We start from the raw sequence: 13,526 nt of genomic DNA, 5'->3' as shown, positions 1-13,526 counted from the left end.
GGAATGTACAATTTAGCGTTTAGTTGGGTTTAAACAATATAGCGTGAAATCAATTACTTACTCTATCGGTTGTATCTTATTATACACTACACTTTAATGATACTATAAATAAATAAACTTACACATACACACATATGCATTTATAACATTTTGTCTAATGTAAGTATAACATGATAAAAAGTAATCGTAAAATGAAAAATATTGGAAAATAAATTTTAGTACTCATATTAAATGTAATGTAACTCGAAAAATATTTGTTTAAATGAAAAAATATAAGATACTTTTTTTGTTTAAAATTGTTTTTTAAATAACTTTTGTACGAAACTTTTTTTTGTAAGTTAAATATTTTTTGAGAAAATTAAAAAAGCTCATATTTTTGAACTTTTGCGAGGCTGTAAAGAAAAAAGCTCAAGTCCAATCGATGAGGACTTTTAGTATGTCATTATACATATCTTAATTCAACTTTAAAAAAAAAAAAAATTTGGTTGGGAATTTTTTCCGCCATTCACTAAAATTACTCCTTCGTTGACTGGCCTACAGTGTGAGTTATAATAAATATAATGCACTTCTAAATACTAAATTAAAAATTGAGGGTAATATTCTTGATAAATCATATATGATGTAATATTTTTTATTTTAAATATTTTTTACTTATTTTTGATCTGTATTTTATTAACAAGACTCGAGATTTAAGAAATTTTGAAGTCTCTCACAAGATTGTCAATGGAATGAAAATTTACTACAGGTTATACTGTACCACATAAATATTTTTTTGTTAGTTGAGTAATCGTCCACAGCTAAAATCCTTATTAATAAACATTATTTAAAAATAATATGCGCTATTTATTAGTAATTGAATCTTTGAGGGGAATCTTAATGACTAAAACAAACTAAATAATAATTTTTGTTTGGACTAATAATATGTTGTATTATAAGAATCATCGAAAATGATTCATTATTATTTAATATGTTTGCATATTATTATAATATAATATAGTTAAGATATACCATAGAATATTAATTTAAATGGGTTTATCAAAAATAGAATTTTATGTTTAATTTAAATTTATATTTCACGATATGACGGTTCATTCCAATACTTAGACATTCCTATAATGCGGTACTAACATGATTACTGTATCGATAAATTTCGAAAGCATGGTTGATTACCTTTATTATGTATTTATATAATTTATTCATGTATTACATACAGACAATATTAATACGAATTCAAGTTTATAAATATTGTGTTTTATTTTAACTAATTTAAATAAGCAGAGTTCAGTATGTAAGGAAATAGGTTAATTGTTACAAATAACGAGAAAAATAGAAATTCATTTCCTTACTTACTGAACATCTTATATAATGTATATTACCATATAAATTGCAATTCATACAGTATAATTTATTGTTGGACCTCATGAATGTGTCATATCTATCTGAATTACATAATGAACATCCTTTAAATAATAAATTTATTTAATTTATAGTATAATAATATTTTTTTTATATAATTGAACAGTTTATTATATTATAACGTTTTTAATTTTCGAAAAATTATTTTGAACTAAGTATTTTAGTTATTTAAATAAGACAATACTGATTAATTATATATATTTTTATAAGAGATAATTATTTAGTTTATACTTACTTAAAATTGTTACTATATCAAAACAAAATATAAACTTGAATTAAAATTGCACTGATCATTTGTTATTATGAACTATTAAATACTAAATTTTTATCTTTATTAGTAGGATTTTTACTTTTATAAGAAAGTAAAATTTATAATCAAACATTGAACTATACATTATATGTGTCATTGAATTTTTAAATTAGATGTGTAGCTTGTGATTTTATTGTATATTTTATTAGATTGTAAGTTCGATAAATCAAATATAATTAATAGTACTACTACGAATAACATGTGAAAATTGAGCTCACTCTACATTCAGTCACAGAGAAGAATATTCATTATATTGTATTTCAATGTTAGACAATATTTCAAAAGAATCTATAAAAATTCTATAGAAAGTAATGTTAAAAAAAAAACGGTAGCACAAAAGATAATAATATAACGAATAAAATAATAAAAAAAAAATGGCGATTTAAGCTAGTTCAAATTTCAAAGCTATTTTTCTAAAAAAGCGAAAAAAAATTAAATAAGTTTAACTTTCTATGCTATATCAATTTGATTTATATAATATTTATGAAAATCAGTGTGCTCCCCTTGTCAGATATTTTAAAATAAAATAAAATACAAAATCCAGAATTTTAACACAAAAATAGCAAATTTTTGTATACGGTAGACATTTTCACCATGAAGACAAATCTAGAGGTCAGGTTTTTTTTTCAAATTAAAGTATATTACATAAGCTTTAATTTAAGATATATATTAAAGTGTCAGTATTTTTGGTACACTTTCAAAAATTAAATTGAAAATGTCCTAGTTTCAATACGTATATTTAAAGTTTTGACCTCCTTGTATAAAGCGGCATGATCCGATTTAAAAAAAAATTGTGTCAGATGAAAGGGATACATACAAATTATTTATAAAAAAATAATAATATTGATCCATACATTTTTCCAATAGTTAAATTTTTTATTTTCAAAATAAGATATATTACATAGGTTTTAATTTAAGGTATATATAAAAGTATCAGTCTTTCCGGAACATTATCAAAAGTAAATTTTTTGTAAAAAAATTTCCATTTTGAAACCCTTCCTGTGGGCTGGTAAGAGGTCAAATGTTCACAAATATATCTAAAGATAGGTATATTTTTAAGGTATCTATAAAAAAAAATTGTATTGATTCGGTCATTTTTAAAAAAATTAAGGCAGTTTTAAGTAAAAAAATTGTAAAAATATCGAAAATTAACGATTTATAAATTTGTAATTTTTTGGACGATTTCCCCCGTTTACGGTAAAGGAGGGAATTTTTTTCAATTTTTAAAGGTATTGTTTTCGTTTAGATACGATTTGTGATCTTTTTACTTATTGTTCATCAAAATCGGTCCAGCGAGAGTGGAGATTGAGCGTTCACAGACAAAAAAAAAAAACACATCATAGTAAAATTAATACCTTCCCAGCTTCGCATCGAAGCTAAAAAAAGTACCTTTATCTAAAAAGTTACATGATAACTTAAATATTTTACAAAGGTTATCGTTCATGAATCCTCCTTCAAGGACTATAAATGCGATACCAATTGTTGTAATAACACATAAGAAACATAATACACTACACTAAATATATGCGTTAGATCAAGTGTCTTATTCTTAACGGTATTAAAAAAGTATTAGAGGATATTGTTCTATTTAAACTTACAGAATAAATTATAAATGTTATAGGTAACTTTAAATTTCATATTTAATAACAACAATAATATTACCTTTACCGAATTTTTTATTACACACCGTACAAAACAACTTTAGACGTTTACAAGTCTTACAAATTGTATGAGAACATGCAACACCTTGCCTTAATTCGTTGCTCCTACCACATTTAACGCATTCTATAAAATATTAACTTGAATAATAAAATACCTATGAATTTATTAATATTTATTTTAATATATTTTTTATAAGAACTATTTTTTTTGTTTATACTTACTTAATAAACTTACTGCTATAATTAAAACAAAATAAAAATCTAAATTGAAATTACACTAAACAAATGAAACTTGATTTAAACATTTTTTATTATAAACAATTACCAAAAGTTATAAAATATTAAATTTTATCATTAAATAATCGTTTAATAATTTTTAATTAGAATCAACCAATATGAGACTCAATAACATCAATTATTAGTTAATTGTTAATTTAATACTAAATAAATTTTTATCAAAATCAAATTCGTATCCAAACAGGTTTAAATAAATACAAATTTTTTTTAAATACATTTAAAATTTAATTAAAGACATTGTTTGCGCTTAGCAAAGTCTATCTTTAAATTGTGGCCACACTGATTGATCACCCGTCATTTCTTTTATCACTGGTCAAGTTAATTTGTCGGTGTAGCAGTTATGCGCTTAAAAATCTACTCTCTCTCGCTTTTGGATCGCCTAGCTGTCAAGAAGTCTTTGTGTTCGTTTTTGTTGAGTCGCCTTTTTTGTTGTAAAAGTGTTAAGCTTATGTCTTTTCTTCAAACCATTGTTGTTGTCATATTTTGACTACTTTGGAACGGTAGTACACAACAATATTGTAACTTGTAGGAAATTTGCTTACAACAAATTCCTAACTTAAATTCTTAAATCAAGTTTTAGAAACCTCGTGGTTAATTTCAGATTTTTTATTAAATACTGGTCTATTGGTAATATAAGTTAATTATTACACATTTTGTTGTTGTCATATCGAACAGATTTTAATATAGTACATTTATTAGTCAAAGTCAAAATCTTAAATTATTATTGAAATCATTCACTAGAGTTCTAATACTCCTTTGAGGTGGGTGGTAGAACTTTATCCAGTTGAATCTCATAATTGTTCTACTCGTTGACAATATGTCATTCAAAATTACCTATAATTATTTAAATCCATTGTCGATCAGTCGCTTATATTCAATTTTTTCACAATTCTTGTCTATACTCACTAGGGTGGTCCTTAATCATATAAGAAGAAATTTTTTATTAATATTTTTTACACAGTACCCTCTAGATTGGTTAAATACTATTAAAATGTAATGTAGGTAAAATTTGGAAGTTATTATTCAACCCCTTCTGGTGCCGCATTAGGGTTGAAATATGGCACTTGATGGTTGTTTTTGCTTTTTTTGTGTTTAACTCGACAACTATTACACTTAGCGCTAAAATGAATAGAATATTAATTATAGAACTTATTATTGCCTACAAAAAAGGTTATTACAATATTTTTCATAAATTCATTATATTTTGAGAAAAATAACTTAACATAAAAATTTTTCAAAATTTAACATAAATATATTTTTTTAAATATTTTAATATTTTTACTGAGTGGTTGAAGTTTCATCGAATTTTTCCTTTAAAATTGGTTTTAGTAATATTTCCTAAAAAAACTCATATTATATTTCACGTTAGTGCAATTATATATTGATGTATTAGAATTTATGGCGCAAAAATCAAATATCAGTTTAATTGTACTGTTCTAAATGCTATACTTATTATTTTGAACGTGTGGAATTTACTGTGATTATCCATAGAAGATAAGAATTGTGGCATTATTGTTGTTTGTGTAATAATAGGTAACGATAAAAGTTCTTACCAATAATCATTTTTCATGGACTAATATCAGATATTTTCTTGTAATTTAGTTTTTTGCTTATTATTGTGTCAAGTTTTAAGATTTGTTAAAATATTAGTTTAGTGATACAGTTTTTTTGAAATTTTATTTTATTTAAATATGTCACGTAACCAAGTGTATTTAGTAGGAGCAATGAATTATCAAATTACTGGAAGTAAATTACCTTCAGTTAAAAATGTTTTGAGTGTATTGTATTATAATTTAAGATTTGTAAAATTGAATTTGGATGAAAGTGCGGCGCTTGCTGTTGACGAGTGTTTAATTTACTGAAAAAAAGCTTGAATACCTACGCAAGATCCAGCTAATATTATAAGAAAATTAAAAAAGTTTTACGATGAACTGAGAAATTTAGAGAAAAATAAAACCAGGACCAGCGACTTATACAAGAAAAGAGAACAAAATTTTGTAGACCAAATCGAAGAATTGTTTGATATAGCTCATGCTAATGCAATCAGTCTAATGAAGATCCAGGAAGATATTGATTTTTTGCGACTTCAACGAACTAAGGGACGTCCCGGATGTATGATGGGAGTAGATATGAATTTAACCCAAGCAGAAAAAAAAATGCAAATAAGACAAGAACAGAAAAATAAAATACTTATACCTCACTCAGATACAGAAACTTTATTAGAAGGTAATTTTTAAAAATAATGAATGTTTAATAAACATTGTTTATTATATTTTTAATAATTATATATGATTTAATTTAGAAAAATATTCATGTACTTCATCGGATTCATGTGATATGGAAATCGTAAGTGAAGAAGAGAGACAATTTTCACCAGTAGCAGGTCCGTCAAAAAATAAAAGAGGTAGAAAAGAACTTTTAACTTCTAGATTATCTGCCACTCTTGATAGGTGTAAAATAAGTGATAGGGATGCTGTTCATTTGTTAACTGCATGTTTGGATGCCTTATCATTAGATCCCAATATATATGTTTTAAACCGATCGTCAATTAAAAGGTCCCGTGAACATTATAGACAAAAAATTGCAGAAAATATTAGTTCTAAATTTCATGAACAAAATTTGAATTTTGTTGTGATCCATTGGGATTCAAAAATGCTTCCAGACCTTACAGGGAAAAAAAAAGTCGATCGCCTCCCTATTATTGCAACCGCCTTAAATTTTGAACAGCTTCTTGGAGTCCCTTATATACCCTCTGGGAAAGGTTTAGAAGTATCATCAGCTGTCTATGACGCTTTAGTCAAATGGTCACTATTGGAAAAAGTACAGGCTTTCACATTTGATACTACGGCCTCTAATACGGGAAGGTTGAATGGGGCGTGTTTTTTGTTAGAGCAACGTCTTGGAAGAGAAATTTTATTCTTAGCATGCCGACACCATATTTATGAACTTGTTTTACAAGGCGTATTTTCAGATACCAAATTATGTCCTTCAACCGGACCAGAAATATTATTATTCAAGAGGTTTCAACAAGAATGGGAAACAATTGATAAAACAAAATTCTCTACATCAATTTCTGATACTTATGTTCATAATATTTTAAAAGATGAAGCCGATGAAATTATTTTATATGCAAAAAGTAAAATTACTGAATATCTCCCCCGAGATGATTATCAAGAGTTTTTAGAACTTGTTATTATATTTTTGGGCGGTGTTCCTCAAAGGGGAAATGCTTTTCGAAAACCGGGTCCTTATCATTTAGCCAGATGGATGGCTAAAGCAATATATTGTTTAAAAATATTTTTGTTTAAAAATCAATTTAAACTAGACAGCAGAGAAGAAACATCATTAAAGGATATTTGTTGTTTTATTGTAAAATGTTACGTTCAAGCTTGGTTTTCATCTCCAAAAGCTATAGAAGCTCCTTTTAATGACATATTATTTCTTAGAAAATTAGAATCTTATAAATTACAAAATAAAAAAATCGCAGACGTGGCATTAAAAAAAATAACTAATCATTTGTGGTATTTAAATCCAGAATGTATTACTTTTTCCTTATTTGACAATCGTATAGACTATAATACAAAACGCAAAATGGCTGAAAAAATTCTAAGTTATAATGATGATGATGATGAAGAAACTAATCTGAATAAAAAGTTAACTCTTACACCAGACGATGTCCCCAATTTTCTTCAAAAAGACCTACCAACTGATTTAATAACTTCCAAATCAATTGAAATGTTTAAGCGGTTTAAAATTCAAACAAATTTTTTAAGCATTGATCCAGCTTATTGGAATTATCAGGAAGACTTCAAAACAGGTAGAGAAATAATCAAATCATTGAAAATAGTTAACGACACAGCTGAGAGAGGAGTCAAGCTAATGGAAGAATATAATGATAAATTTACTAAAGACGAAGAACAAAAACAATTTTTATTGCAGGTAAATTTAACAATTTTTATTTTTAACTTAACTTAATTATATCGTTTAAATTTTTAGACCGTCCAAGACTATCAAAAAAAATATCCAAAATGTGATAGAGAAACATTAAAAAAAATATATTAAAAGACAAATACTAGTTCCATGTAGATAAATGTGCTATGAATTTTGTAATAATTATGTGTTGATAGAATGGATTATACATTTTTTTTTATTTAATCTTAGTTAATATTCATGAAATTATTATATAGTTATTTTATACAATTTTTTACTTAGCTTTTTTTTTTAATATTAATTTTATAAAAAAAGATTACATGAAAATTTAATGAAATTTCAACCACTCAGTAAAAATATTAAAATATTTAAAAAAATATATTTATGTTAAATTTTGAAAAATTTTTATGTTAAGTTATTTTTCTCAAAATATAATGAATTTATGAAAAATATTGTAATTACCTTTTTTGTAGGCAATAATAAGTTCTATAATTAATATTCTATTCATTTTAGCGCTAAGTGTAATAGTTGTCGAGTTAAACACAAAAAAAGCAAAAACAACCATCAAGTGCCATATTTCAACCCTAATGCGGCACCAGAAGGGGTTGAATAATAACTTCCAAATTTTACCTACATTACATTTTAATAGTATTTAACCAATCTAGACGGTACTGTCTTAAAAAAATTGAGTTTGAAGAATAAGGACCACCCTAATACTCACACTTGTAATCACTCAACTTAAATTTATTTTGTCTTCTCAGAAAATAACTAGTTTCTCAATTTAAAAAACACTAAGCCTTACAAAATTGAATATTAGTTATTGATCTCATTTGTTGTTCCTTACATGATAAACTTCATTGATAAATTGTTCCTATTAGTTTTTTACATGTAGTTTAAAAATAGCTTGCACTTTTGAAATCAAATGAGTATTAATTCCTTGAGTTGTATAATTCATTATTTTTGAAACAATTATATTAAAATTTTAGTTGTAAATAGCACAGATCTAAGCATGTTGAGTATATTAAAAACATGGTAAATTTTACTTATGCATGTTGCTTGTGAACTTAATATAAGATTGTAAGTTATTACTCATTTTATAAGTCTATTTAATATAATCGAATTTTTGATTGTATGACTAGTTTAAAACAATAGTTTCGTAATCATTTTAAAGTAATGCATGTTTGTTTTCTAGTATACAAAATCAACCTTTCACTTGTAATCATAGAAATAACTTTTTTGTCTTAAATGTAGTTATCTACATAGTTGTTGTCATTAGAATAAAAATATTTACTTGTACTCATAGAAATAAATCAGTCATATCTTTAGTTAACTTTCTGTCTAGCTGTTGTCATTTAAGTTTACCCTCTATACAGTCCACTAAAAACATACAAAATATTTTGGTCATTTCACCAGTGTCAAATATTGGTTCTACTTGTAACAGTGATACAATTGTTCACTCAGAGTTTGACTTTAATCAAAAGATTAAATTTAAATATTCAATTAGTCTGTCGGTTAATGTAGTGCGCCTACAAACATGAAATTTATTTATATTTTTAATTATAGCTAATCAGAATAAAATTAGATATGTTTATAGAATTATCGTAGATTACATTTTTTTTTTGAAAGTAAATATTACATTATAAAATTTTTACGTGAGATATAGAGGTGATTCATTAAGGATAAGACACTCATTTTCTCATCAACTATTGAAAATATTAAATTTTTGGTAAGGAAAATATTGTTTAATTCAAAAAACTCTACAATAATAATTAGTAAAATCATAATTTATTTCATCCCTTAAAGGTTAAAAAACATTAATTTGAATTTTCTTAAACGGAAACCCCTATTTTGAATTTGTTATTATGATTTCAAATAAGAATATAAATATAATTTCTCTTATAATTTTTTTTTTCCGATCAACCGTTCGTCTATTGCAACTTGTTAAAAGTTAAATGATTTTGGACTAAATTTCTTTTGTTATTTTACTGTTTTGAATACAGAAGTCATTATTTTTAATATATACTAATTTTTATTGACCAAGATATGACATGTAAGATAGCAATAATAATTTACGACACACTAATTGATTGATAATAATAATAGATTCAAATCCGGGCCTTAACTATATGCACAGTCTATTGGTTTGTAAAACAAGCTATAATAATGAAGAATCAATTTTTTTGAAAAACCCAACTTTATGCATAGTATAGGGACTCTTAATAATCGAATACTACTATGCGTAGTATAGTGACTCTTAAAATAGTCGATAATGTTATCGTAATCATTGCTTACACAAAGTAATCTTTATTTTTGTTGTCGGCTACATATTAAAAGTTGCAGCGTAACCTCATAAACTGAATTAAGTTAAATTAGTTTATGTTACATCATAGAAAATGAGTGACTCCTGTATTCAAAACAGTAAAATAATAATAGAATTTTAGTCCAAAATCATTTAACTTTAGCAAGCTGTAACAGACGAACGGTTGATCGGAAAAAACATTATAAGAGCAAAGTTATTTGTATTTTTACTTTAAATCATAATAACAAATTTAGAATAGGGGTTCCCATTTGTGAAAATTCAAATTAATGTTTTTTAACCTTGAAGGGATAAAAAAATTATGATTTTACTAATTATTATTGTAGAGTTTTTTGAATTAAACAATATTTTCCTTACCAAAAATTTAAAATTTTCAATAGTTGCCGATAAAATGAGTGTCTTTTCCTTAATAAATCATCTTGTAGATCTCTAAAGAACTTCTAGGAAATTGTTACTTTTAAACTAGTTCTTAAGAAATATTAAAATAGTGATCTATACTATAGATGTTATTTATTTTATTTTATCAATTCTAATAACTATATGGATGTACATCTAAATTCTATAACTATAAAAAAATTATATTAAATATTTTTATTACCATTCGGTGCTAAGGAGAAATGAACAGCTAATACTAATATAATCATACTTGTAATAAGTAAATTCTGAAAAAAAAATTATTTAATTTTTACATAAAATTTATACCATGAAGTTATGCGAAAGTAGTACATACCATGTTCAGAAATTTTTGGTGTTGGATTTCAATAGTCTATTTACTATTTAAGTTTTCTTATTATAGAATATAATATAATTAAATAAAACGAAAAATGACTGGTTGCTTTTTAGTAAGTGAATCTATTTTTATTACGTGAAAAATATGTTATTTAATTGATTTGACTCATATCTTCTATTTATTTTTGATTATATGTATTTCAAAAACAGATTTGAATAATATTTAACCAACACTAAATCTTGTTAAATTTATTTATATAGTGATTTTAAGAATTTTATAGTAAAATTTTATTTTAATCTAATTATTGAATAAAATATTCAAAAATTTCACAATGCTGGAAAATTACTGAACAATATCCAACTCATAAATTTTTTATTTTAATAATAGAGATCGGCAATATTCCCCTGGGAATTTTTTTGACGAAACTGATATAATTTTTTTTAACATTCCGTAAACGTCTAAAATTTTTGTCATAAACGCTCATTGCTGTAAGCGTTTTTCGATTTAAAATTTGAAATTTTTATCAGACTTGCACAGAGACATTCTAAAAGCATTCTGAAAATTTTGTTTTAATTTGTTTATTTTTGATTTAGTTATGAGTTTTTTTTCTTAAGGGCATGCCTATAGTTTTCGTTTGGAAAGTATTTGTATGTGCGCATACATATTTATGTACGTATTTACAAATTGTATCGTAATAATTATAAAGTAATTTTTTTTATACCTGCTGTTTACATTTTTGAATATACGTTTGTACTTTTTAGTTATATAATAAGATATCAAAGAATTATGTTATTATGTTAGTGAATATGTTTTTCTAATTATCTGTATTTTTGTGTACTAATAAAATAGTATATTTGATCTCAATATTTAGTGTATAAATAGTTCATTGGAGTTTGACATAAATGTAAAATTCTATATTATAGTAACACAACATAGCCTTTAACTTCATAACACATTTTTTTAATATTATTGATTCCAAAGATAGTGTTAATATTGAATTGTTGTTATATTATTGTGATGACTTCGGAACCAAATGTCATCCTTATACTTATTACATTTTATTATTGACCTTTTTTAAATGTTACTCATTTTAATAATTAAATGTTTACTATATTTTTATTATTTTTATTGTGAAGTAATACTTTTTTTGTAAAAAACATTATATATCATGGCGTAGCTGGGTACATCTACCGGAATCTGTGATCCACCCATAAGGTCTGTGGTCTCGGGCGGAGCTCAGTGTTGTGAACTGGTTCAATACATATAATGAATAAATAAATAATTCGTGAATGTAAATATTAAATCATTACTAAATATCATTACAAATATCGATCATTAATGTCTATTACATTGGTCGGCGACCATTATTATTGTTATCGATTACTATCATGATAACGAACGCGAACAGTGTGTAGCCAGTGTGGCTACCTTGAAAAAACACATTTCAATATAAGGTACATAATATATAATTATATGTTTATAATCTTATTATTTAAATTATAAATAATAAGATTATGACAAACAATTGACTCACATTCATGGCCAAAAATATAAACAATAATTCTGAAAACGTTCTTAGATAAATAGCAAATAGTTATAACTTAGAACTGATACATCATACTTTAAACAATTTACAAATAATTAAATTAATATATAAATAAATAATATAAATTATGGTAACTACATTTAGCACAAAACATTAACTACAGGACACTTAAAAATATTGACATATTTAACATATCACTACAATGAACATATTTTATAATAGATATACAAATGATAATTAATACATTACATACATAAAACCAAAAAAAAAAAAATGCTATCACGATATTTATACTAGATTCATTATAATTTTTTTTTTCAATATTATAAGTATTTGTACATAATGTACTAACACATACATATCAAAACATTTTTACTTATTTTAATTTGCTGCACAATTTAACTGACAAACAGTACATACACCGGTTACTGTACACATAGTAGCGACTCTTACGACACCGCCAGAATCACGATGCACTTCAATTACTCTTCCAACTAACAATTTTAAAGGGGGCAATTTGATTGTGACCATTTTTTTCACTCTTATAGCTGTCTGAGATATTCGTTCCTCCATCGAATCCATATTTTTTGTCTAATTTGAACAACACGTCTCAGCGAATTAGTCTGTTCTCCATAACATTTGTTACGTCACGTCCAGGAAACGCGGATAGTGAGTCACCTATCAAAAAATGACCAGATGTGTAAAACCGATAACTTGGATTCGTGGATAAAGGTGTCAACGGTCGTGAATTTAATATGGCTTCTACTCGAACAAGTATTGTACATAAATCTTCATAATTAAACAGAGCATTACTAAACGATTTGAGCAAATGTGCCTTAATGGATTTAACAATCCACCAAAGTGAGGACTACGGGCCGGAATAAAATGTCATTTGTTGAGGGGTGAACAGGAATATTATTAAATTAATAAAAATTATTCGTACGCTCAGAGTTTTTTAGTTGTTATAATTTATTACTAATATTACAAATAATATTAATAATAGAAAGTGATTGTAATTAATATATATCTCGAACGCAGCAAACAGCTAGGTGTATCGCAGTGTACTGCTCTAAGATAAAAAAAACCCAGCACGGGGGGTCGCGGCACAGTGGTGACATGGCATAGTTGGATCAAGTATAATGATATCTGCAAGTGATTAAAATCACTATCAAAAATAAACGCTTCGATGCAAATCTTTAGATAGTGTTTAATTTTAAAAAAATTGGTGTTTTATTCCAAAAGCTACTTGATCTGCTGGTTCCTTATTAATATCTCGATTAAGATAAAGTATGTCGAATGAAAAAGGGTTTATTAAAAAA

At 25.3% G+C, this 13,526-nt stretch overlaps 3 protein-coding genes across 3 annotated transcripts in view; 1 reads left to right on the top strand and 2 right to left on the bottom strand.

Annotated features, from left to right (window-relative positions):
• The window catches only part of LOC126897471 (uncharacterized), a 20,148-nt gene extending 9,380 nt beyond the window's left edge, over positions 1-10,768 (bottom strand). Inside the window, exons 1-6 of the mRNA XM_050671110.1 lie at positions 10,662-10,768; positions 10,530-10,593; positions 3,610-3,648; positions 3,389-3,511; positions 1,652-1,663; positions 1,377-1,460 (exon numbers count right to left, since the gene is read on the bottom strand). Of these exons, the coding sequence (XP_050527067.1) occupies positions 1,377-1,460; positions 1,652-1,663; positions 3,389-3,511; positions 3,610-3,648; positions 10,530-10,593; positions 10,662-10,664 (325 nt within the window). The 5' untranslated portion in view covers positions 10,665-10,768. The remainder of the gene's footprint in view (positions 1-1,376; positions 1,461-1,651; positions 1,664-3,388; positions 3,512-3,609; positions 3,649-10,529; positions 10,594-10,661) is intronic.
• LOC126897466 (uncharacterized) overlaps positions 1-13,526 on the bottom strand; it is a 169,952-nt gene that overhangs the window by 32,346 nt on the left and 124,080 nt on the right. The window lies entirely within an intron of this gene.
• LOC126897459 (uncharacterized) lies at positions 6,209-7,898 on the top strand. Its single transcript, XM_050671065.1, has 2 exons — positions 6,209-7,623; positions 7,681-7,898. Exons 1-2 carry the CDS (start codon positions 6,337-6,339, stop codon positions 7,744-7,746), a joined length of 1,353 nt encoding a protein of 450 aa, XP_050527022.1. The 5' UTR covers positions 6,209-6,336; the 3' UTR covers positions 7,747-7,898.

Source organism: Daktulosphaira vitifoliae, unplaced genomic scaffold (genome assembly GCF_025091365.1).
Source record: "Daktulosphaira vitifoliae isolate Bord-2020 unplaced genomic scaffold, ASM2509136v1 Scaffold_2, whole genome shotgun sequence".
In the NCBI taxonomy this organism is placed as follows: domain Eukaryota; kingdom Metazoa; phylum Arthropoda; class Insecta; order Hemiptera; family Phylloxeridae; genus Daktulosphaira; species Daktulosphaira vitifoliae.
Note: the sequence above shows the minus strand (reverse complement) of the source record. Positions and strands in the feature narration are given on the sequence as shown.

Excerpts from the sequence above, each read along its gene's own strand:
- LOC126897459 (XM_050671065.1), top strand. The coding sequence starts at position 6,337 with ATGCTTCCAGACCTTACAGGGAAAAAAAAAGTCGATCGCCTCCCTATT. Across the intron at positions 7,624-7,680 it reads AAAAACAATTTTTATTGCAG|ACCGTCCAAGACTATCAAAA; the intron begins GTAAATTTAACA and ends TTAAATTTTTAG.